The sequence below is a fragment of the Dipteris shenzhenensis genome, chromosome 17 (genome assembly GCF_047967505.1).
Source record: "Dipteris shenzhenensis isolate YYH24624 ecotype China chromosome 17, Dip_SZ_1.0, whole genome shotgun sequence".
Taxonomy (NCBI): Eukaryota; Viridiplantae; Streptophyta; class Polypodiopsida; order Gleicheniales; family Dipteridaceae; genus Dipteris; species Dipteris shenzhenensis.
In genome coordinates, this window is record NC_141612.1 from 30,316,789 (window position 1) to 30,344,152 (window position 27,364).

At 43.8% G+C, this 27,364-nt stretch overlaps 1 protein-coding gene across 2 annotated transcripts in view; it reads right to left on the bottom strand.

Moving 5' to 3' along the window:
* The window catches only part of LOC147891971 (uncharacterized), a 71,093-nt gene that overhangs the window by 29,052 nt on the left and 14,677 nt on the right, over positions 1-27,364 (bottom strand). For both annotated transcript variants that reach the window (XM_087387856.1, XM_087387855.1), the window contains exon 4: positions 14,432-14,500. In XM_087387856.1, coding sequence (XP_087243982.1) covers positions 14,432-14,500 — 69 coding nt within the window. The remainder of the gene's footprint in view (positions 1-14,431; positions 14,501-27,364) is intronic.

A 27,364-nucleotide genomic window follows, 5' to 3' on the forward strand; every position in this document is an offset into this window, starting at 1 on the left:
AAGAAGGTCCAGGAATGGCAAAGGAGCATATAGAAGGCACTAGAGCCACTTGGAACTCTAGGGGGGCCACTGAAGGTACATGGCCCTCTAGGGGGCCCATTAAAAATGCCACGTCATCATTTTCCAACAACCACTCTTTTAATTCCTTGGAATGCCTTTGGGCCTAAGGATTAATTATGCTTATGTGCTAGGCACCATGCCGCGTTTAATTACACATTATTAAGCCCACACTTTGACTTTTAAAACCAAAGTTGTCACAGTCTTGTAGTACATTAAAGTACTTAGAATTTCACACCCCCGTGACAAGCTATGCAATTAAACCGCACATGAATGATGAAATAGCATCTTCTTATGTAGGAATGGCATCAACAAAAGTATAGCACATGCATGCATGATAGCAATGATGATCTACAGCCCTCTTACCAAAGAGATTGAAGAGGGTTCAATTTGCCTAAACTAGATATGGAGACTCATACAGAGTATGTGGAGATCAAAAGACATCAAGAGGTGAATGAGAGATGTTTTTCCTAGGAAAATTACTTTTAGTTATATGCTTTGAAAAATGATACCAAAGTCAGCTATCGCAAGATGCTAATTTTAAAAAAAATCGTGATCTTGCAACCTTCTTCCTTGGTCCCAACTCACTACTGCACTAGCAACGGTCTCCTAGACAATGACTCCAGAAAGCTTGATGGGAAAAGCATGCATCCCTCGGGGATACCTCCCCCTAAGTGAACACTTGTCAAATATTCCTCACCCGCACAATAATTTTGAGTGGAACTGAAAGATCCCCTATGCCCATTGGCAGCAGCCTACCGTGCAACAACGGTAAGAGTCATCCCTCCTCATCTGCTCCCCCCATGGCCGAATGGGGAGTCCACCATGTGACACTAACCAGGAGAAGTATGTGATAATGTCTCTCGCATGATGGGAACCAAAGGGTGGTTGCTAGTTACAATCGTCAGTAGTGTATGAGAAGATGGGCACTTGCACATTCCTTGCGGATGGCCTTGTTTGGATAGGGCAAACTACTTCTTTAGTGTTGTGTCCACAATTGGACATAACGCGGCTAGTGTTATGGAGGTCAAAATAACCTAGAAGCGCTACCAGTTCATGCTCTCCTTTTCTCATCCTTTCTCTCACTGAGATATTTTAATTGCATGTTTTCTAGATGAGATCTCTAAATTGAGAGGCATATGTTGCACAGACATGCAGTCGGATTACTTTAGTTTTCGATGCGTGCTTTGAAGCTTGTCATTCAGTAATGATTAATTATTTTCTGTTTTATGTATGTTTTGAATAGCTCATAACCTACCGTTATGAATCCTTGTGAGGGAGCTCAGCCCTTAGATGCTCCTAGACCTTATCCACGACCAAATGTGTAAGTTGTATAGATAGACTCTGAGGTGCTGCAAATCTTATTCAGTGTCATGAGTGCCAATTAACAATGGGAGCCATTCTCTTCTCATAAGGTCTATTCAGGGGAGAAGGAGCATGCACTTGATTATGTGTGCTCTTGGCTTAGGGTGAGAGGCCCATTCCGCCATAATCAACTATCTTAACCATATTTAGGCTACCCTTGTGGAGATGTATCTTTGAGAAAAAGACTTTCACAACATTCAATTTCAGAATGAGCACTAACCAAATAAGAAAATTTTACAAGGATGTCTATAAGACTAAGTTTCGTATGCAATTTGACCATTATGATTTCTTGGTCATAAACAGATCACGAACGATCTCTTTCATCCATATCTGGGAAACATTATTGTAATCCTTCTCGAGGACATCTTGATCAATAGCAAGCCTTGTTTAGAGCAAGGATCCAATCTAAGAGAGCGATGTCCATACTTGGAAAAGAGCAACTCTTTTTTAATGGGAGCAAGTGTGAACCTCTGAAACAAGAACTCGCATGCCTAGGAGGTGTTATTCCCAAACATGATGTCTATGTTGACTTTGAGAAAGGCAAAAAAGGTATGTAAGTAACCCATTTTAAGAACAATTACCGAAGTCAAATCCTTTCTAAGTTCTTGATCTTGATCTGGAATTATGGTAAGTTAGCATTACCTTTATCATACTTGTCTAAAGGGATGGAAAAATGGAAGTACAAGAAGCACAAGCCCATTGTGTGGAAGGATGAGCCTGACACATGTTTCAAGAAATTGAAGGTAAGACAAGTGTACCCAGGGTAGTAAAGAGAAACCTTCTTTTGGCCTAAGCTTAAGGTTGATGTCGAACAATTTGTTCAAAATTGTCAACAGTGCCAAGTCAACAAAGCTGAATATCTGAGATGTGGTGCCTTGTAACATGGTTTGGAGATACATGAAAAGAAATAGCAAAGTATTTTCATTGCTTTTGTAGTAGGATTACCATGAACCTCTCATGGGCATCTCATGAGCATGATGCAATTTGAGTGATCATGGATCAACTCACCAAATCATCATTATTGTTAACTGTCTCTCCCATTTCCAGGTTCCGAGAGTGTTGGTCACCTACAGTCGTGTCGTTGCTTGTTGTAGCATAAGTGTAGCATAGGTCCTTGGGTCGTATTCTAGTGAGAGGTATAGGCTAAAGCGTGGAAAGCAGATCTCATGCAAGCGTGGGTGAGTGAAATTATGACCTGCATGTGAAGTTTGCCACGGCCTTCTCTAACTCTGTAATGGCCTCCTCTGTGGCTATTGTGGTGGTCTCTGGGCCCTCAAGAATAGTCTTTCTCGTTTCTCATGTAGCCTTTGTGTTTACTCTGAGCGCCACTTGCTTGGTCTCCATATTGGTTTGTATTTTGCAGTGGCTCCCCGGGAGTGGTCTGTATTGTCTCACCACTAGCATTTAGCGACTCTCGGCCACTTCCCATTCAATTTCTGCGGTACCCTATTCCTTCTTGTCCTAGGTTGACTCTTTTTCTATCATTGGCTCAAGATTGGCTTGGCCACTTGCATCACCTTCTGTTTCCTCTTCATTCTGGGCTTGCACAGTGTTCACATCACTGTTGGCTAGAGGTGTTTGATATGAAGTCAGTGAATGGGTGCAATGAAGGGGGCAGGCACAGATTTGGTGAAGGGCCCGAGATGGCAGAAAAGGGGAAGAGGATAGGGGGGAGGAAGGAGGAGAGAGAGAGAGGGATAGGAGGGAAAGGGGTAGAGGGAGAGGAAGAGAGAGAAAAGGGGTGAGGGGAAGAGAGATAGAGAGAGATTGGGAGAGAGAGAGAGTGTAGGGAGCACGTAGGAGGAAGGAGGTGGGATTAGATAGGATTAGATGTCACATCAAAAAGTGCACAATAAGGGGTGGATGGGGACTTATATAGTCCCTCCACATTTCCCACCTAAGAGGCCTCTAAAGGTCCTCTCTCGTTCATTATAGCCATCCCTTCCCAAATTTTCCCTCAAAATTTCACAGCATGGCTGTCCAAAAAAGTGCAGCAAACAGCAACTACTAATCAGCCCGGTAGGAGATCAGGGTGGTCTTGGACAATGCTTTGTGGCTGCCATGAATTTTCATCCTCAGGAAGTCCCCGCCACTTGATAAGATACTCTATGTAGACCTTGTTTTGGAGTACATAGTCTCTGAAACCCATGATGCGATCCGGAACATAGAGGATGTGGCCCTCCTCATCCATAGGTGGCAACTCAGGAAGAACATGGACATGCTGTCCCACATGTGGTTTCAACAAAGACACATGGAAAACATCATGGAACAGCTTCTTGGAGGTATGGGGTAGCTCCAACTGATATGCTACCTCTCCAACCTTGCGGATGATTCTGTAAGGACTGTAATACCTATGAGCAAGCTTTGTGTTGGTATTACCTTTCAGCGAGGCATAAAGGTTCTCATGGAGACACAAATGCACATAATCTCCCTCGTTGGAAGATATATATCTCTTGCGTTCATCCGCATATTTCTTCTGCTTGGCTTGGGCATCCTGCATATTCTTTTTAGCCAACTACAGTCGCCGTACGTACCTACGTTGCATACAGTCACCCGTACATTTGTCTTGCTCTGTACTGCACTACATACGTCTCCATACAGGCACTGTACCTGCAAACCAGCCTCGTACTTGCATCCGTACACTCTCCGTACAAGCGTACCATCCTCGTACATGCATCAGTACAACCGTACTATTCGTACCGTATAGCCGTACGTTGGATTCAGCACACCTGATCCGTACAGCCTCCGTACAGTTGTACCTGATCTGTACAACTACCGTAGAGCCATACATTCTGTTAGTACAGATCGCGGGATTTCAGTACAGGTTTGACACGGGTGAATTATTTGCAATATATTCTAAAAATTTTGGGCTTTTTGAGGACTTTTGCTTTCCTCATCCTCCTTCTACTGTTTGAAATCTTCCCAAGCCATTTCAACAGTTTGGAAAGCCTACATCTTGAGGTCTATACTCTGGGACATATGCACTTTTGCAGTCAATTTGTGGACAGCAAGTCCTATTTCTGCAGTTGCAAGCCTTGAGGCTATTTTTTGGGATTTGGTGTGCAATCTCTTTTTGATTGCAGTACATTGGGTCAAGTTGCAGGTCATTGAAACACATTTTGCAGGACATTGAGTCAGATTATCATACATTGGGTCACATTTGCGAAAATTTCAGTAAAATTTGGGGCTTTTCTACATTTGCCCTCTTTTTGGCCTATTTGCCCTCATTAAATTTGGGGCTTTTGCCAGATTTGCTGTTTTTGCAGTGAACATTGCCTGTCACAGTCACATTTGGGTCAGATCTGCATTTGCCCTTTGATTTGGGTCAGAAATTTGCAGATATTTGCTGTCATTTTTGGACAACCAGCTTTTTGCAGTGATAGCCTTGAGGCTTTTGGGTTTTCAGGTCTTTTTCAGGGTATCACATTTGCTATGGCTGGGAACAATCAAGATTTATTGGGAGTTCTTCGTGAAGATGATAAGTTGGATGGCACCAACTATCCGATGTGGTCTTATCTCATGAAACATATTCTTGTTGCAAAGCATTTGTGGAATATTGTTTCTAGGGCTGATCTGAGGCCAGCCAATGCTATAGTGGTTGCCTCTACCGCTGGTCCTTCTGCAAGGGGTACTCCTCCTGATGCCTCTTCCTCTAGTACTCCTGCTACTGCTCTTCCAACTCAAGAACAGTCAAGATGGGATGCAAGAGATGCAAATGCACATTCATGCATTGCTTTATCATGCAAGAGAATCATTATTCCACACATCCAGTCTTGCAGGACAGTAAAGGATGCTTGGGATAATTCTCTCTATCAGATTCGCAATGAAGCTCGTGTTGCATATTTGAGAAGGCAATTACAGGAAGTCAGTATGAATGAAGGTGACTCTATGGATGCATACCTAACAAAGGTCAAGGACCTCATGGAACAGCTTGCCAACATTGATGAGGTGGTGCCGAATTCACAACTTGTCAGTACCACATTGAATGGACTGCCAGATACATATCAAGGGTTTGCTACAACCCTTCGATTAGTGGCCATGGGTAATCCAGACCACTATTCTTTTGATCAGCTGGTTACTTTGCTTTTGCAAGAAGAGCAAAGTAGAGCTAATAGACAAGCCATTATTCCTGATCATGCATTTGCTTCATAGTAGACAGGAAGAGGCAAGGCTTCCAAGCCTATGGGCAAGCCAAAATCTGCGCATAGCAGCTACAATTCCTCCCATGCATCTAAAAATACAGCAGATAAGTCAAAGAAGAAAAGATGCAACAATTGTCGCAAGCCTGGATATGACATTTTAGAATGCAGAAAGCGCATTGCTTCGAAGAAAAAGAAAGCAGTTAATGCCTCACATGCTATTGAATCCCATGAGCCAGAAGATGCTTCACATGCACATGCTCTTCAAGATGATTGGGCATGGGCTGTCCATTGCTCATTTGATCCCTCCAAAGCTGATGCATTCTTTACTGCTAATGACGCTAAGTCCTGGTACTTTGATAGTGGTGCTTCCAAGCATGTCACATCTTGCAGACAGTTGTTTCATTCTTTAGCTCATGCACCTTGAGGGGGGACTATTACATGTGCTAATAATGCTTCATATGCTGTAAAAGGAGTTGGAGATGTGCAGCTCACATCCAATTCAAGCCATCCTGTCACTCTGACATATGTTATTTTTATGCCTGGCATTGAAGTCAACTTGATTTCAATTTCAGCAATTGCTACTTCAGGTTTCAGAGTAATTTTTTATGGCTACAGATGTCTAGTTTATGATCTTCGTGATGACAATGCCATAGTTCTCACTGGCACTTTGCAAAAAGAGCTTTATCACCTTGATCATCATTCAGCTGCACTTTCTATTGAAGCATTGGCTATTTCAGATTCACAGCTTGCTGAAACTCATCTTTGGCATGAGAGAATGGGCCATCTCAATTATAGAGCTCTTGCAAAGCTACATTCACAGCAGATGGCAAATGATGTACCTCAGACTCACACACTTTCCAAACATGTGTGTGAGGGTTGTCTTTTGGGTAAGATGCATCGATTTCCTTTTCAAAAGAATTGTCCAAAACTCTCACAAAGGAAATTGCAGCTAGTACACACTGATGTCTGTGGCCCAATGAGGACAAATGCCATTGGGAGGTATAAGTATTTCATGACTCTCATTGATGATTTCACAAGATATTGCTGGGTATATCCTTTAAAGGCCAAATCTGAAGTTTTCTTATGCTTTCAGAGATGGCTGAATATGGTTGAGAACAAATCACGAAGCAAGCTTGTCACCCTCAACACAGATAGGGGGGGTGAGTATATGTCAAAGGAGTTTGATGCATTTCTGTCTTTACGGGGCATTATTCACTCATGCACTACTCCTTACACTCCTCAGCAGAATCCTGTTTCTGAAAGGAAAAACAGGTCCACAATGGAGATGGCCAGATGCATGCTTAAGGCCAAGTCTTTACCCAATAAATTTTGGCTTGATGCAGTAATGTGTGCCAACTATGTGCTGAATAGATCACCTACACGGGCATCTTTTTAAGCACTTTGTCTTTTGAATTTTTGTTTATCATCACTTGGTCAAAATTTGAGGTTCTCTGCCTGGAGTAGTACTCCAAAAATAATATCAAATGTTATGTATTTTGTAAATCACCTCTGGTCACCATATGATGTAGACCATGTGATATGTTTTTTGTCTATCCCATTTCTGTGAACCTCACACCCTTGGGAACCCTTGCTAGCATGAGATCCTAGCCATAGATTTATCCTTGACCACCATGAGATGGCATGAGAAACTATGAGACTAGATGTATCCTTGACACTGCAAGAGGTAAACCCTTGAGGGAGGGTATGTTGGGATAAGTGTGATCAAGGGCTTGCTCTATGGTGCATATGTGCATCTAGGGAAGTCACATGTGTGTTTGTGTGTGTTGTAAAGGCACATCAAGTGCTATGATGTGTCTAGTGTGTGACCTAAGTGATGATGTAAGCCAAAGGCCCCCACATGGGAGGTTCCTTTGATTTAGGCCAGTCCCACTAATGTAGGGACTGATTCCCACTGATGTAGGGGCTGATTGCCACTTATGTAGGGAAGGTACTACCTTCTCCCCCTTTCTATAAGAGAGAGTCCTCTCTCTCACAATCCATAATAGAGAACTACATTTTGGTTTCATTGTGCTCTCACTCCTCTTCCAAGATGCATCTATTCTATCCTATGGGATTCTACACCCCCTTTGCTCCCACTTGCACAGCCCCCCTGCCTGCTTCGCCACTCCGCCTCTACCCTGTCTGCTCCTGCCACACCCCCCTCCCCCCCCCGGCAGTTAACCTAACCTGTGAAGCAAGCCTACCCCTCGGTAGCTAACCTAACCCCCGTAGCTAAACAACCCCCCCCCCCCCCCTCTGCCCCCGTCTATGTGCCTCTCCCTCCGTGCTGCTGTGCTGCCTTTTGTGCAGCAGCCCCCCCACCCAGCCTCTTCACTGAACCCCCTAGGAGTGCCATGGAGGGGGTCCTTGCTCTCCCGTTTTTGCTCCGGTTCCCACCTTTGCCCCTGCACTGGAACCAGTACAAAGAAAACACAGAAATGAGAAAGGGAGAACGAGATAAAGAGACGGAGAAAAACAAGAAGGACGACAACAACAACAACAAAAAACAGCAAACACAACTGAAACTTGAGGATGTGAACATGCGCTACAATCGAAGCGGACTTGGGGTTGACGGCAAAGCAAAGGCGGGATCCACCTCAGCCTCAGCTTCAGCTTCAGTTGCTGCCTCCACCTCTACTTCAGCCCCCGCTTCAGCTTCAGTCTCAGTTTCAGCCCCCGCTACATCCTCATCCTCAGCTTCAGTCCCAGTTTCAGTTGTAGCCCCTACATCCACAGCTACAGTTACTGCCAACGACATACCTCTGACATCGACCTCCTCGGGGTTGTTAAAGATTTCATCCCTCCCTTCCTCTCCCGTTATAGCTCTCACACCGATTATGACACCTACTTCGGAGGTGTCATACACTACTCCGCATTACGCCTCGACCTTCCTCTCCCCTCTCCCTCTCAGTCAGCCTATGCTCCCATACCCCGTTGGGATCTCCTCATCCATGCCACTGTCATCTCCATTTTCTACCCAGCTCACCTAGCTTCCGCCCCATCCCCAAACTTTCATGACACAGTCCTTCCAGTCTCAGCTAGGACACGGATAGGCTGACTCACCAGAGGCTTGGGAGACCTTGCTTATGGAGGTACACAGTATCCGTGAGCACGAGATGGAGCTAACACGCTTCGCATAGGAGCAGATCTGCTTCACCCAGGAGCAGGGCCGTGTCATACAGGAGCAGGATCGGGCCATTCAAGACCAAGCTGATCTCATTTAGAGACTCAGACAGGATATCTCACAGCTCCGGAAGGAGGTCACCGCCATACACACAGCCCCAGGGGCACTCCAGTTGTTGAGGCACATATTGCGAGCATGGAATCTGTAATTGAGGAGACTTCCAGATGGGTCGACGTGGCCAAACGAGAACATGCGAAGGCAACCGTTTCGGCTACCCTCATGGAGTAGTAGCAGAGAGCCAGTAAGGCTCTTAGCATGAGAGTAGTTGAGCACAGGATCGAGAGGGTGTGGCGGGTGGGGAGAGATCCCAACCGAGAGCAGCCCCTGATCATACGGTTTCACGACGCTTAGGCACGACTTTCGGCTTTACGACGTAGGTCAATTCTACGAGACCAACCAACGATCTCCATGGATAAGGATCCCACCCCCCTACAGGTTGAGGAGAGGTGCTCCTTGTTGCAACAGCGAGATCAAGCCCATAAGGATGGGAAGTGGGCAGTAGTACGAGATGGACGACGTCTTATAGGCCCCCGTCGGGCATTAGCCCCCCCTCCCACATAGGGGGGTCTATGAGACTCATATCTCCAAGACCCTATCCTGTACCATTTGGAACTGTAATGGTACCTTATGGCCAGAACCAAGGAATTTCTCGGAATCCTATGCGGGTCGCGACATATTCTTCTACATAGAGACACATCAGAGTCCAGAGCGCCCACTGCTAGTAGTTAGCGGATACACATGGGAGTCTGCCTACAGAGATGAGACTAGGGACACAGGGGGAGTATGAGGATCAAGAGGAGTTGCATTTCTTTACAAATCCACCCTTTTAGGGACCATTCCAGTAGAGCAGAGAGATGCACATTCTAGGTTTCTTTGGATCCAGATCGACACATGGACAGCCGGGATCTGTTTGTTGCAGTATGCTACTTCCCTCCCGAGACCTCTCACTTTGCTAGAGACATCCGAGATGAGGCCGAGACATCTCCATTTGCAGCCCTCTATCAGTCCATTGTCGACTTCTCGAGCGACGGAGAAGTCCTCCTAGTTGGTGACTTCAGAGCGAGGACAGGCGCCTCCGTCGGGTACCACTCCTCGATTTCAGGGATGATTCCATTCTATTGCCAAACATTGACCTTGAGGGTCACATCTTATGGGTAGGTCCTTCTAGATCTTGGCAGGATGCATGATCTCATTATCTATAATGGTCTTAACAAATGGCCTGCCTCAGGTGGTCTCACATGCTTCCACATGGGGGAGGCTCTAGCGATGTTGATTATATCATGGGATCCCCCGCCTTCACATCTCGCATCATTGATTTTACTATAGCACCTCTCCCCCCAGGAGCTGATCATACCACTTATTCTTTAGTATTTCCATTCCCCGTTGCACAGCACGTCCCATCCCACTGATTTCTTACTCCACATATCATGACATACACTTTGACTGCAATCACTCAGCTATTTATGCGGGCCGTCTGTACATACTTCTCGCTTATATTGACTTCATACCCCTATTAGAGGATCGCGCTACCCTGATCACCCACTCACTACACGAGGCTGCGCTTCACGCTTTCCCTCACACCACTCGCTCCACTTGCTCACCACCACCCCGGACCGTACCTTGTAATAGTTGGTATGATGATGAGTGTAAGGCTTTACGACGTCAGCTCAGATTCACAGCAAAAAACAATCTTATGAGCGAACCAGAGACGCTACTCGAGTATCGTCGACTGGTACGTAGGAAGAAACTAGATTTCGTTTGCTGCAACGAGGAGGAACTATTGAATATTTTGTTTAGTAACAACTCTAAGGACTTTTGGCGGAGATTTATAGAAAGACGGTCCCCCTCACCTCTCACAGACACCTAGGTTTGGCATAATTATGCACACACACTATATGACATCCCAAATCAGCTAGTCCCTGACCTCTCACATATATCACACCCCACTTGCTGCACCCTCTTCACTAAGGGGGGAGTGAAGGATGCCGTAATGAAACTTCATAACGGCCGAGTGAAGGATCATGAGGGACTATGCACTGAGTTCATTGCATATGGGATTAATCTCCTCGCCTCGATCTTAGCAAAGCAACTCTTTAATGAAGCGGTTTGCTTGGGGTTTCCACCCACCTAGACCATTAACACACTCTCACCCATCCACAAGGAAGGGGATCCCATGAGCCCGGAAAACTACAGGACCATTATGATTGGACATGTCATGTCTAAGATTTATGCATCAATGCTTGATTCCAAGATCAATCGATTTGCAGAGTGTCGAGGACTTAGAGCAACAGGACAAGATGGATTCCGGCAGGATCATGGGACCATGGATCACATTCTCACGCTGAAGTGTATCATCGAGGAGGTGAGGGCACGAAAGCAGAGGGTTTAATGTTGCTTTGTGGACTTCTGCAAAGCATTTGATATAGTCCTGAGAGCCTGCCTCCTCCGGCCTACAGGATTTGGGTTATGGCTAGGAGATCATTTGGGTTGTCATGGCACTTTACGAGAGTGTCTCAGGAAGAGTCTGGGTAGGGTCGAGGTGGACAAACGAGATCATGAGCACTATTGGGGTCAAACAAGGGTGTCCTTTATCACCTACCCTGTTTGGCCTCTACATTGACGGGCTCGAGACAGTGATGCAGACACGGGGGGGGATGGATGCTCTCTTGCTAGCACTCTGATCCAGATATTGTTATATGCAAATGATGTGGCACTTTTGTCTCCTTCAACAGAGGGGCTCCAGAGATACCTTGACGCACTACACTCCTTTTGTGAGTCTCATGATTTGAAGGTCAACCTTGGTAAAACCAGCATGCCACAAGGAGGGAGGAGCTACGCGGAGCTGCAAGGCAGCGGGAGGGAGCTGTAGGCGAACCGGGGAGCACAGAGGGGTGGCAGAGCAGCAAGGAGGGGAGGCGGAAGGGAGGAGAAGTTAATCGGGAGGGTGGAGTTGCAGGGTGGCGGGAGGGAGTTGCTACAGGGGAGCCGGAGCAGCAAGGAGCGAGGCAGGAGGGTGGAGCGAGACAGATTTGGCTCTATTGAACAAAGCAAACCACATTGAATTGGTGTACAGGAATGGGATCGGGGTGCCATCAACGAGCTAATTTTCGCCGATCTTGAGTGCACAGATCGTCAGAAGCTAGGGTCTTGCTGCATGCTCCCATCGGTCGGCCAAATCAGTGTACTCCCTTTGTGTGATTAAAGCTTGAATCACCAGAGCCTAGGAAGGCTTTGTGCCTGAGCTCTGGGTCTACCCATGTGCCATTCTCCCTTTCAGCGGCATGCATCTTGGTATGCGCGCTAATTCCCAGAGTTCTCCTGATGCTAGAATCGTTGCTTCCTCAGAAGGTAGCGAATGGACCTTTGATTTGATACCACTCTTAAACATTATGCTACTCTGAGGAGCAAAGACGAACGTCGGTTGGAAAAAATTCACAAGCATTTCCACTGTACACAGCACAAGGGCCAAGAACCAACCGACTAAACCCCCGTAGGAATTTCATTGCTTTGAGTAAAAATTTATAGACAAGATTTTGTTTACAGCTTCTGCTGCTCACGAGGGAAAATTCCAGAACTGATTATAAGAGTGGGAGGCCAAGGGTGCTCCAAATTCGGCAACCCGTTTCCTGTCCCATACTTTCTAAAACTAATACAATCTTCATATGAACATCTTCAGAGGCCTTCCCCACCTATGGTCACATGCAAAGGTGAACCCCTCCTGGAAGGTAGCGCCAGCCCCTCACAAACTAAGACAATAAATCACTCTCAAGAACCTACAACAATTAATTGAAAGCACATCACCATGGCACCCATTAATTGTTAGCCTTTCACATGCAAAGAAAATCTCTAGACTTATATCTAGTCTCTGTGGGCATCCCCACCATGCAAACCAAAATGCAATCAAATACTCTGGGAGACCATGGTCAACCTATTGACCATAATCAACTTCTTACGCGGAGCCAAGCCACTTTGACTGGGCCAAATTCTCTGACCGAAGTCATCTCTTTAATTCTCTGGTTGATCATGGTCAACCCTCCTTGACCATGGTCAAGATTCTTTAAAGGGGATCAATGCAATGCTCTTTGGTGGAAGTTTTTTTTTAATAACATTTTCTTTATTGCCTACTTTGAATAGCACAAAAACTTTGCCTCAAAGTTGTGTACATGAAGCCCCAAAAAGAATAGTGGATCTACTCAATGCTTCCACCAAGTGACCCTCCTCCAGGGGCTGAGCTTTTGGAAGGAGGCTGCACTTCTCACTATTACTTGGAAGCCAATTTTTTGTGTGTTGAGGTTGAAAGATTGAGAGGACCCCACAATTGGCTCATGTACAAGTTTATGGATCGTCTTAAAAGGAGCCTCAACAACACTGACCTCTAAAAGGTAAGATCGTTTCACCTATGCAAGTAACGCTTCAACTTTCAAGTTTCCTATCTGTAAGTTGCAGTTTGTGCAATGTGAAGGTCAATTTTGTACATGTGTTCAAAAATCATTGATTATTGGATCTCACACTACGAGGAGTAAGAGGAAGAGAAGAGAGGGGCATCAATGTGGATGCGGCGACAAAGGCCTTGCTTGCATAGGACTCAAGATGATCATTGATGATGGATCATAATATAGGCTCTATGTAGTTACTAGTTCTTATTACTGGCTCTTGACCAGTTCCTATGCTCTTTATTCCAGAGTCTAGACTTTATAGGAGTGTTCTTGTAATTTGGTTTAGATTAAGGATTGACTCACAATGCACTCTTCACAGACTACAATACATTGCATACTTGGATTTTGAGAGTATCACTTACCTCTTAGTCAACAATTTTAAGTCTTTAATGGCAATCAATGATCAGTGATTCATGATATGTAAACAATGTCATGTCTAGATTCCATATGTGTGAACTTGTCTGGCCAATCGTTGAACTTGAAACAATCTGAAGGGTGAGGGGTGGCAATGGCAGGGACTGATCCATGTTGGGTAAACAATGTCATGTCTAGATTCCATATGTTTGAACTTGTATGGCCAATCATTGAATCTTAAACAATCCAAAGGGTGAGGGGTGGGAGTGGCAGAGACTAAGGGACAGTAGGGACTGAAGGAACGGATCTATTGCTTTGGCTTCCTCGATTTGCTATGCTTTAGGCCAATTTCTACTTGTTTATTAATTATGTACCATAGATAATCTCAATGTTATACATAAAATTTCAATACAATCAAGTCAGATTTTAACTCTGTCTATATTTAAATATAAATGTCTCAGTATGAAGGAGCAAATTCAATGCTAAATAATGAATCATGAAGCATGTAGATACGTTAGATGTTTATGAAGTCCATAACATGTTTGCTTTTTTTGAAGTCTGGTATATGCATGTGTTTTAGGCAAGCGAGAAGAATTTTCAATTCCAAAAGCATTCGGGATTTTATCCAAACATTCTTGAATGTTTAGAAACATGCATGCACACTTCGGGCTCCAAATGTCTACTAACCATGATAAACATTGCCGTAATTTCCTAGAATAAACCTAGCTGATAGGAAAAATGAGAGCTTAATAAAGCAATCATGGTTCCAATGCATTTAAACATGGTCACTATTACCTTTAGTGCAAAACACCATGGTTTCCAATGAAAAAACAAGGAACAAAAGACTTCATGAACTGATCACCCAAAAGGCGGGGTGGGAAGGGGGGGAATACCTGATGTTCTAGACATGTACCATCAAAAGGAATCTCTAATCGATGTTGGAGAATTTGCAGCCTCTCTTCCTGTATTAAATGTATACCTATTAAACTCACTCTTTTCAATATAACTCCACCATAACAATAAACTTGATAATGAAGCCCCTCTTCTCCAAAAAAGGTCATAAATATGAATATGCATGTCCTCTCTTATATGCCACGATAGGTACAAACCAAATTCCTTATGGAATTGAAAAGACGAACAAAAAAAAGATGCATACCATTTTCCTTTTTCTTTGTTATTACAAAAATGTTCAAATTGAAACATCTCATAAACAGGAAACACAGCGGCAAGAGAGAGATGCTTTGCAAGATAATGGTAGTTGGACCAAAGAAAGATTCACCAAGCCCACATAAGAACCATGATACCTCTGTCACCAAAATATGGCACTTTTCTAGATTATGCTAACTCTGAAGCTACTAATGGCAGTTGCTATCACATCTGTCTCATCATCAATCTCAAGTATCATACTCAAGTATCATACTCAACGAAGCTCCTAATTTGGCTCGACAAACATTTTTGTGCTCTAATGACCAGTTTTACACACAATGAAAACATTGTTCTTTTTTTCCCTCCTCTAAGATCCTCGGATAGCGAGTTCATGGTGGTATTGTCTCTGTCGCATATGAGGATGTCATTAGGAATGGAATTAAGAGAAGTCCTTGAATGCTTATTTTAATCCTCCGCTCAGTGGTTTTGCCAATGAAATCAAGGTCAACAATCAACAATCAGCAATCCACCTCCCACTTCAGTAATTCTCTTCAATATGCACAATGGCCTTGAATCTTGTCAAAAAATTAGAGTGGTGAGGACAAGAAGCATTTTATTTCTACCCTTACAAAAATATTGATTCAAAAAGGAACTTCCAATGTACAAATCTGAACCTCCGGGATTCAAAGCCTCTGCTAGAAAAGGATACAACAATTTAAAGAAGGCACTCAATAGGAAAATATCCGTCCACAATACTCAATTTCTACTAGCAGTTTTGGAACTAATGCATTGTCAAACATTTACTAAGTACAAGATGTACCCCGCCATTTTAGAGATGTACCCCCTGATTTTAGGGCAGCTCTTACTTTCAAATAGTATCTACAAAATTGAAATCTGCGGATTCAAAAGAAATAGGGACATTGACATTAAATATGATGTTATCCTCTAGTGAAAAAGACGTTAAGTATGATGTTATCCTTTCCAAATTCAAAGGAAAATCCTCTTTAGGGCTACTAAGAAATTATTATACATTCCTCAAGATCATGGGGTGAACACCAAACATTGAGTTTGCCATACTTCATCTTTAGGATTTTGCTCAATGATAGAGACATCCTCCAATAAAAGGTATGGCGATTGGGTTTTTTCTTGATGGTGGAGCCATCTCATGTCACAAAGTCATATTTTATCTGAAAAAAATAAAGAGAAACTATTATTTTTTGACTTTGGTCAAAGGTTATTGATTTCCGTCAAAGAGTATTGACTTCGGTCAAAGTGAGTTGACTTTTGTCAACTAGAAAAGTTTCTATCTTTTTTATTATGTTTACTTGGTGGTGACGCCCACGGAGGACTAGGATTAGTCTAGAGATGTAGAATGCATGCATTGGCTAACCTTTAATTGGTGCAATGTGCTAGGTGGTGTTTTATTTTTATGTGCAAGTGCTTGGAGAGAGGGCTAAAATCCCCACATTTTAAGGGGAAAAGGCATGCAAACTAGACGTCCAAAGTGCTCAAGGAAGTTCCACGTTTAAGATTGCTATTTTTAGCAAGAATTGCCACGATTAGCAATCAGCTCACCTCTGCTAGCGAGAAGGATGAATTTTGAAGATGGTTGCTCAGTTGTGACAGTGATCTTGCTGTAGCTTCTTCTGTGCGCTCCATGAGAGCTGATCTTTGTAGCAAACTTTTGAAATTCTGAAATAAAAATCTTCAACAGGTCCGCCAGGGGGGGGGCTTATTTCTGGCTCCTAGGGTGTGTTCTCGGTTGTTTCTCCCCCTCTTTCAGTTGCATTGGATTCCCAAAAGAAATTCGTTGCTGTTCCCTCCCAGAAGAAGTGATCAGATACAAGGTTTCTCCTGTTTTCTCTGAAATTCAAATTTTCCATGATGTTTATTTGCTGCGAATTGCAGCAGGCTGCTATGAATTATGTTCCACAGCTACGATTTGCTTCTATCTGCTGCGAATTGAGATCTCTGGCTGTATATTCTCTTGGAAGTGCTGCATTAGGGTTTCCAAGTTAATTACAAATTAATTTGTAGGGTTTCAGGGCTGATTTCGGTGGTATCAGAGCTCAGCTTCATCGCTTTCCCTGGTTGTGATGATTCCTTGCTGAGAACTGTTGCATGCAGGCAAAATCGCAATTCAAAAGAGCAGCCGATGCACCCAGGATGTAGCAAATTCAATTCGCTTCTGTTTTTGTGAGGAGAGAGCTTTTGGCACAATTTTCGAATCAGTTTTTGCATTGATCCTGTGCAGCCAGCAAAGTTGGATAGTGATTTGACCTATTCAGGTGTGGGAACAGATTGGGTTTTAGCTATCTAGAAGGACACTCGAAATTCAGAACAGCCTATCAAGAGGCAGGATCAAGAGAACATGGAAGTTCAAACACTAGGCTGCCTAGCAAGAAGGGACCTGAGGTACAAGCTGGTGATCTTCACGATGATTTTGTCAAAGCCAAAATCCAGGAGTATGAATTATTGAGGCGGAATCCTTGATTCCAGCATCTTTTCAAAGCAGATACTCTTGAGAAATCCACCTCTTACTTTCCCCAAGAAATTCAAAGGCAAGCATTCTGCCAATCCCTCATCATTCTCTTCAGCAAGTTCATCTAGAAGACACCATAAATCTCAGCATAGGGGAGAAGTGCAATACCAAGGAACAAATCCCTAATTCCCAAGCACAGGAAAAGCTGACGGACCCCCAGTGGCAGCTCAAGTTCATCTTATAGCTCTTCCTCTTCTTCTTCTTCTTCTTCTTCTTCTTCTTCCAACTCTTCACGAGACAGGCATAGAGGTAGAAGCAAAAAAATATTGAGGCTAAGAAATTCAAAGAGGGAGGTAAGCCTATTCGATTTGCTACCTATGGCGGGGCATTTGGGAAGACAGAGAAGGCCACACAGTTTATCCGTCAATTTGATGTGGCTTTTAGAACAAAGAATTATCAGGAATCATCTAAACTTCGGATGGTGAGCTTGCATCTTATAGGTACAGCCAGTGCCTGGTGGAGTGCCAAACTGCTAGATGGGACTGCTCCCAAGACCTAGAAGAAATTTAAAAAGTATTTCTAGCTAACGAAACAATCTGCACATAAGGTCCATATTGCATGGGATGGCCTTCGCATGAAGAAGGGAGAAATGGCAAAGCCCTTTAATCAAAGATTTTGGGATGCATATTTGCGGATAGCTCCATTTTGTAAGAAATCCTAGATTTAGTATATTTAGAAATGTGCTAAGGAACAGAAAGAAGACTGAAAATAAAAGAGAACAAGGAATATTTGTATTGCTTGAGTGTCTGTAGTGTGTCATCCATACAGTTGGGCCTCTCTTATATAGAGAGTGAAGAGTCACACATGAAAAGGTGTGTACTCCAAGTGTATGTGCATGAAGAGGTGTGTACCCCTTGTGAAGGGTGTGACCCTTGATGAGAGGGTACATTACAATGGGAGTGTCTCTTCAATAGAATGTCTCTTGTGAAGGGTTGTGCCTCATAGGAAGTGTCCCGTCGAAAGGGCATACCCTTCCACAAGTGTCCATTCATCAAACCATCCATAAGTCTAAGATATAGAGAAGGGAATACGTCACAGATCGTGACATCCCCTCCCACTCAAAATAAGACCCTGGTGGAGATAATGAACTGATGTAGAAAATATCACGGTAAATTCTGAAAATACTGCTGTAAAATGTCAGGGTACTGCTGTAAGTCTTCATCAGATTGCCAAGTAGCATCGGAGTCGTCCAGATCTCGCCAAAGAACAAGGAATTCCGTGATAAGTCGATGTCGAGTCTCTCGCTGTCGATGGTCTAGAATACGCTCAGGAATAAGGAGAACATAATCGTCTTCGATTTTTGGGACATAATCACCTGCAAGAGGAACTACTTCATCGCCTGGAATGTACGTCTTTAGCCAAGAAATATGAAATGTCAGATGGATTTTACCCCATGATGGTGGTAATTCCAATTTGTAACTTAAAGGTGAATTTTTCTTGACGATCCGGAAAGGTCCATAGTATCTTGGTCGCAACTTAGGAAACACAGACTTAACCGTCTTATAGCGATGTGGGGCTACAAATAATAGCACCATGTCACCAATGTCAAATTCTAGGTGACTGAACCAGTTGATCAGCTAGGGCCACTCGATGTTGAAGTATAAAATTCGTTGGTACAATCAGAGTGTGTCCATAAGCTGCTTGGAATGGAGTCATGCTGATGGCACTATGGGAAGAGTTATTATAAGCAAACTTAAGGAGTGGTAGATACTCTTCCCAAGCTGCTAGGTGTGACTAAATATAATGTCGAAGCATTTCTTCCAGAACTTGGTTGACTCTTTCAGTCTGACCATCTAATTCTGGGTGGTAGGCTGAACTGAACAGTAGAGTTGTACCCAAAGATTCGAACAGTGAAATCCAAAAGTGACTGGTAAACTTAGGATCTCTGTCGGATACGATATTCTTGGGCAATCCATGGTGTCGGAAGATGTGTTGTGAAGAGTTTGGCGATGTCCGGAGCCTGGGCTCTTCTTTTGCAAGCAACAAAGTGTGCCATTTTGGACAATCGATCAACAATTACCATAATCTGAGTGTTACCTCGGGAGGATCGTGGTAGTGTGGTAATGAAATCCATGGAAATACTTTCCCACCTTTCAATTGGAACTGGAAGAGGCTGAAGAAGTCCTGCTGGAAGTCGTCGGCTTGCTTTCATTTGTTGACAAGATAAGCAAGATGTAACCATTTCGATGACGTCGCTTTTCATCTGAGGCCAGTAGTATGTTGCACTGAGTAACCTATAAGTCTTGTTGATGCCTGGATGGGCAGCATAAGGAACTACATGATGCTCTTTTAACAAAAGACGTCAAACATCCTTGTCATGTGGTACACAGACGCGATCTTGATAATACAGAAGGTCGTCCGTATAAGAATAGGATGAGAAAATCTTCTGTTCGGAAGTCAAAGGTTGATCTTTTGAAAGAACTTGTACTGCTGTGCCGAAGTCTTTATCATTGAAATACTTCCCTTTGAATGAATTCGAAACATCCACAGATAATGTAGAGATTACCATAGCTGATGCTAGAGTCAACCTACCGAGAGCATCTGCAGGTACATTGCGTAGTCCTGGAATGTACTCAATGGTCATGTGAAAGTTGGCCAGAAATCAACCCAGCGTGCTTGTCGAGCGTTCATGATTGGCTGAGTAAAGATATACTTTAGAGAGTGATGGTTTGTCTTGACCACCGAGTCGGCTCCCATGAGATAATGTTTCCAAGAGCGATAAGCATGTACAACGGCAAGAAACTCCTTATCATAAACTGGGTATCGGGTTTGGATATCGAAATGTTTATGGCTGTCAAAAGCAATAACTCTGTCTTCTTGCATCAAGAGTGCTCCTGTAGCGATGTCGGAAGTGTCGGTCATGACCTCAAATGGAATGGAAAAAAATCCAGGTAGGGCTAGAAAAAAGATTAGTTGAGGTATTCAAGAGGATCCCTTATTGGTGTCTCCTCCACTGCCGTAACCAACAGAAGTGAAGTCTTTACTTGACGTTTACGAACCCACTTCTTTACTTGTAAGGCAGAGGCAACTGGGGTTGAAGGAGAGTCCCTAGAACCAGTTAGCTCAATAAGTTTTCCCTGATGGACAAACTGGATAGTATGACTGCGAAAACTGATTGATGGATCATAGTCGTAGAGCCACTGTTGTCTGAGTATGACATCGTACCGAGAAAGAGGCATGATGTCGAAGTTCAACTTGTCCATATAATGTTGGATGTGAAAAGACAAGTTTTTGATCCTAGTGTTGCACAAGAAGATAGTTCCATTTGCGAGTTCAATTTGATAGTCCATGGGACTAGGACTGGTGGTCAACCGAAGTTTGTCGACCATAGAACTAGCTAGGAAGTTATGAGAGCAGCCACTATCGATGAGGATAGTGACCGTTGTTCCACGAATTGATCCTTGAACACAAAGTACTTGAGTGGCCAGGGAAGGTTCGGGGTTGCTGGCAAGGCTCATGTGGATGGTATTTGCCATTCGAACAGCTTTGCCTTTCTTGCCTTGTGCTGGGGTAGCATCTTCTGTTTGGGAAGTGCTAGGTTCCATATTGGAATTTTGCTTTGGTCGCTTGGGACAATCGAACCATCTATGGTCGCCTGTACAGATGGTATAAAGTCCTTTTGTGCTGGAGTTGTTCTTCTTGTCAGTGGCCGCACCTTTATGTTGGGGCTCACGGGTCTAGGACCCGTAGAATCTGAGCATCCCCCCGAGCCACAACCTAGGCTGTTGGCACGAACATCTACATCCAACTCCTGGTGTCCCATACCACCAAAAGGCACCCATAGGCCTCAGGATTGCACTGGGAATCCGCACTACGCTAGAAAGCAGGTGCATGTCCGCAACACGATCCAGGATCCAACACGCTAGAAAGTAGGAAGAGCTAGACCTGCTCTCACTTGCGTGAATGAAAACTGGACCCCTGGTCCCCTTATATAGGCTCTGGCCTAGTGCTGCTAAAAATAGATGGAACCCTAACTCGTCCATTGCCCTTGCAACCCAACCTGAGAATTGCATGCCTAACCCCTAGCCTCCCCAGGCTATCAAAGCTAGTCTCGTGCACCTAAGCACACGTTAGATAAAATCCATGCACATGACAAGATCATACTATTGATCTTATTCTGGGAAGGGCACCGCTCAATCGACCACCTTATAGGGTGAGTGGATTAGGGTGAGTGGATTGCAAAGGAAGGAAATAATGGCTCAGGAGCAGAATCTTTTATCAAAAGGGCTTATTTAGCTCAGCTCATCACCATTTTGTTCGCTAGTCTTGTTGGTTTAAAAAAGGATGTTTCTTTCCGCATGTGTGTTGATTACCGTCCGTTGAATAGGATGAACGTTAAGAACCCGCTCCCCATTCCTTGTATTAACGATGTTATGGACCGTCTGGGAGGTGCTACAGTTTCTAGCAGGATTGACCTCAAAAGAAGGTATCATCAGATCCACGTACATCCACAGGATATACATAAGACGGCCTTCCGTAGCACTTCTAGGTTGTACGAATTTCTGGTCATGCCCTTTGGATTGACTAATGCACATTTTCAAGCCACACAGACACTTTACGGGCACTTTTTTATATGATATCATTGTGTTCTCTAAATCAATCAATGAGCATATTTTCCCAAGAACTTCGCAACCATAAGCTTTGTGTAAATGGTCAAAAAAGTGAAATTTTCTTGGACAAGATTCATTATCTTGGCCATATCATTTCTAAGGATGGTGTGCAGATGGATCCTGCAAAGATCCAAGCTATAGAGGAAGGCCTCAGCTGAAAACCGTACATGAATTATGCAGTTTTCTAGGGTTATGTTCTTACTACAGGCGGTCTATTCAACATTTTGCTGATATTGCAGCAGTACTCCATGATCTGACTAAGAAAAATACAGTTTTCAGGCGGGGGGAACATCAAAAGACAGCCTTCAATACTCTTATGGAAAAGCTAACCATTGAATCCATTCTTGTCATTCCAGATTTTTGTAAAACGTTTGATGTGGATTGTGATGCATGTGGAGATTGTATGGGAGCTGCTTTGCATCAGGAGGGGCATGTGGTGGCCTACTAAAGTACAAGGTTGTGAGATGCTGAAAAGCCCTTGCAAAAACAATTGTTGGTTGTTAGTCATGCTATGACCATCTGAAAACATTATCTATGTTTCATTTTCAGATTGTTCATATGCCAGGAGTGCAAAACAGAGTGGCAGATGCCCTATCTCGTAGGCCCCAAGTGCTGAGTGGGAAAGATATCTCCCATTGGTGGAGTTTGCTTACAATAATACCATACACAGCTCCACGGGAAGGGCCCCTTTTGAGGTAATTTATGGTAAGGTTAATCTCCCACCCATCCTCATCAAAAGATAAACTTTTTGCTGCTGACCAGTATGTTCGAGACCTGGAAACAGCTTTTGAGCCGGTTAAGACAGCAATTGACAGATCCTAGAAAAACAAAAAAAAAGCTGCACATAAGCATTGGAGGTAGCTGGACCTTCAAATTTGCGATTGAGTACTGAAAGGTAAGGAATATGTATATCCAAATCTGTCCACCATGTATTATGGGCCACAGATGAAATCAATGAGGTTGCTTATAGGCTGGATTTACTTAATCATTGGAAGATTCATAATGCATTTCATGTGAGTCTTCTCAAGAAGTATAAGGGTCCTAAACCACCAGAAGTGGATGAGTTGGAAAAAATCCTTCAACCAGAGCAGATTGTCTATCACATGGAAAAGAGAGGACCTAGAGGCAAAGTTTTCCGCCGCTACCTTGTTAAGTTCAAGAATTATTCGGTGCTTGATGCCAAGTGGGTTCTCAGGATAGCCACAGATCCTACAGATGTATAAGGAAGCCTTTCAGTTGGGGACACCTGAATAGAAGCCAAGGGGATGTCACAAAGCCATATTTATGGCTAGAAATAAGAGAAATTATTCTATTTTGCTTTGGTCAAAGGTTATTGACTCCGGTCAAAGAATATAGACTTTGGTCAAATGAGTTGACTTCTGTCAACTAGAAAAGTTTCTATCTTTTTTTATGTTTACTTAGTTACATGGTGGGGATGCCCACGAAGGGCTAGGATATAGTCCAGAGATTTAGAATGCATGCAGTTAATAACCTTTAACGGGTGTAATGCGCTTGGTGGTGTGTTTTATTTTTACGTGCAAGTGCTTGGAGAGGGCTAAAATCCCCACATTTTAAGGGGAAAAGGCATGCAAATTGGACATCCAAGTGCTACGTTCAAGATTGCTATTTTAAGCAAAAATTTCCACCATTAGCAATCAGCTCACCTCTACTAGGAAAGACGAATTTTGAAGCTGGTTGCTCAGTTGTGACAATGATCTTGCTGTAGGTTCTTCTGTGTGCTCCGTGAGAGCTGATCTTTGTAGCAAACTATTAAAATTATAAAATAAAAACCTTTTGGTGGGGGGGAGGGGGGGGACAAGGGGGCAGCCCTTATTTTTGGCCCCTAGTGTGTGTGTTCTCTGTTCTTTCTCCCCCTCTTTAAGTTGGATCGGAAGCCCAAAAGAAATTTGATGCTGTTCCCTCCTAGAAGAAGTTATCAGATACAAGTTTTCCCCTGTTTTCTCTAAAATTCGACCTTTCCCTTGTGTTTTTTTTAGGATTTCAGGGCTGATTTCATATCATATTAAGGTTTATAAATCTCTACCAATCACAGGGGTTTGTTAAATCTATTTATGTGAGTTCGTTAAACCTATTCGGCCATCTAGCTGACACATCTGAAGCAATACTAGAATGAATCAACCTGCGGTCTTACTTATATCATCGGTACCATGGGTAAAAAGAGACCATTTCCAAATAACGTGTGATATTTTTTTTCACTCTTCCTTTGTCAATTCATTCCATTTGCAAATAGATCCAAAGCTAAAGAAGATATGTCACTTGCTTCTTCCTCAACCTCTTTTCTTCCTAGATACAAAGGCCTACAAGACCGAGTGAACTCAAGCCTAAGTGATAAACAAGGTGGGAATGCCACTAAGGCCCTGCCTTTTGGATTGTTATTGTAGGTGTAAGTGTAAAGTAGCTCGATAAATATTTCCAAGAACTTGTAAAAGGGAAATGAAGGTGTAAATTAATAGGAAAAGGAAAGAGAAAAAGCAAGTGAAGGTGAATGAATATGGGGAAAGGTAGATGAGTGGAGAGGAGAAAGAAAGAAAAAACAAAAGTTTATTACAGTCTTAGGAAGACCGATGGGTCTATGAGACTGCGAAAAAATCTGAATACAATGAGCTCTGGTAGTGGAGCTACTAAACGAGCGTCCACACCAATGTAGAATGCAATAAAATGCAAAATGGCAGTACTAAGTCCTCAGTACAGCATAATCATATCCCGGCTATATATATATATATATATATATATATATATCAATCTCAGCATCATCGTCGGCATCACCATCATATCCATCATCATCATCATCGTTAGCAACACAACATTAGGATGGATGAGGCTATGGAAGCGGAGGCATGAGGTCAGCAATAGAGCGCTCTCGCCCCCTCAAGGGTGCAGTCCTGGTACATCTCCTGGTCGTAGCTCTGCGTCTAACCAAGGCCACTGTGACCCCCGTCAATCGGGCTCCGACCCTAAACAAGGAGGGGATGTCCCCAAGTGTGATCTGTGAGTCAACCCTCCGTCTGAGCTGTTGGGTCATAGGCTCCGGGTCGCAGTCATGTCGAGTCCCCGCCTCATGGGGGTCTATGTGATCTGGCTGAAAGAACTCCGTGATAGAGCTCTGAGAGGTATCAGTAAAGGGAGAAGTCTGCTCCTGTCTCTAGGAGAGGACACGATCCAACATCCTAGAACTATCTCTGAAGAGGCAGTAGAAATGCCCTCGGATCTCATAGTAAACAGGACATCTGGACATGAAATGCCCCTCTGTCTCAACCTCCTGCATGTCACACCGTGTGCATATGCGCCTCTCCTTAGGTAACCGCTCTACTCGGCCGCTCTCGATACAAAGTCTGTGTGAAGAGACCCGGAATTGCCCAAGGGAGATCCGCAACGAGTGGGGTAGGTGAATCTGCGTGTATCATGGTGGATCAATGAAACCCTCCGTTGTGAAATGTAAGAAGTGATCTATGTAGAATCCTAGCTTCATTGGAAGATCACTCGGGCCCAACCAAGTCCAAAATGTGTGTAGCTGTAGTAGATCCTCACGAATAACTTGGTTGACCTCGTGTGATAGGAGGGGAGAGAAAGGAGCATCCATGCTGTACTGGAAAGGGGGTAGTCTGTCCATGTGGAGCCCTAATCCTGCAAACCATCTCTCTGTGCGTGCATACCAACACCTCTGATCTCCCCCTGCTGCAAGTGCCATAGAAGAGGACCTGATTAGCATTCACTAAACAGAAGAGAAAAGGGTTTGGACCATTAAATATGAGTGGGGACATAGCCATTTTGGCAATCTTGGACCTAAACAAGACCATCACTTATATGTGGGCTTCAATCAAGCTTATAGTAGAGTGGAAGAGAGGGAAAGTGTTACAAATGCAAGAGGGAGTCCTTAAGAAGAAGAACTGCAGAACGTGGGAAGGAGAGGATGGAGGACCACACTAAGTAGAGTCAACACATAATGGATTGTAATCCTCCATCCTCCCCTTCCCATGTTGTGCCACATTGTGCTTCGGGTTGGATTCATGGATAGTATTTCAGATAAGCTTATGGAGATGTGGTCGCCGACTTAATAGGTGGTCACCTCCTTGTATGGTGTGGATCATTCTAGCCTTCCAGCTATGAAGGTGATAGTCCCCACACTATGGATAGTATTTCGGATAAGCTTATGGAGATGTGGTCACCGACGTAATAGGTGGTCACCTCCTTGTATGGTGTGGATCATTCTAGCCTTCCAGCTATGAAGGTGATAGTCGCCACACTATCCACACCATCCAAGGAGGTGACCACCTATTAAGTCGGCGACCACATCTCCATAAGCTTATCAAAAATACTATCCATGAATCCAACCCAAAGCACAACATGGGAAGGAGAGGATGGGGGACCACACTAAGTCAACACATAAATGGATTGTATTAATGATCACCTTCCAAGATGGGAGGCTAGAATGATCAGCACCATACAAGGAGGTTACTACCTATAAAAAGGCAACCACATCTCCATAAGCTTATCAATCCATGGATCCAACCATTTCAATCACCTAGAAGCTCAAATCTCAACACTCCTCAATATGAAACAGGTAGAGTATTGCACTATCATCAGGCGATATAAAATGGGAGAAGCCTTTATCAGTGTGACAAGCTTATTACAAGGCTTGGGATATAATACAAATGTGCGGGCTGCAGCAGACGCTCAGCCGTGGTTATTGAGGAACCGTGACAGAGCAGCAGCAAGACATTCTAAAAAAATGTTGATGAGCACTCTTTTGAGAACCACTGGCTGAGGCAACTGGCGATGGAGCTGCAGAGTGAAATAAACTTGCAGAAGATATGAAGAAAAGAAGCTCCAGTGCTACAAAACAAACCCAGGCTGCTTCTGAGATCCGTAGATCCGTCAACGGCAGTAGCAGGTAGAATATGAATCAGCATCCAGTAGCTTATGGCAGTAGCTTCCTTCAAACAAGCCTTGAATATAAGGCCCTTAAAACTACTACTGAACAGTTGCATCATAAAATAGCAGCAAGGGAGAATAGGCGGACAAATGACAAAAGATGTTGCTGAGATATTGAACAGCAGTGCCTAGCAACGGGGAGCTATTACAACAGCCTTCAAACACTATTAGAATTCCCGGCAATACCTTGTTGCTGGAAAAGAACCCGTCAAGACCAGCTGCCAAGGGACAAAGTTCCTGGTAAAAGGCAGAAAATGTCTGCGAACAGCAGCGTGTGATCGTAAGAGAAAAACAACGATGAGCAGATCCCTCTGGGTATCAAAAGGAGTAGCTTTGAGAACTTGTGGATTGGGCAAGCCAAGAGCTGAAACCTGAGCTTGGAGTCCTCCTTTTTGTTGTCTACCTTGTACATATGCTCTTGAGTCTTGTATCTAGGTCCTAGGTTTTCACTGAGTTCATCAGTTTGGAAGGTGCATTGCACCTTGGTCTTGTATCTCCATTTTCAAGAATAAAGTGAGCCTGGATAAGGGGGGGGCCCCGTCTTGGCCCCTCAATCATATTGCATTCTCCAATGA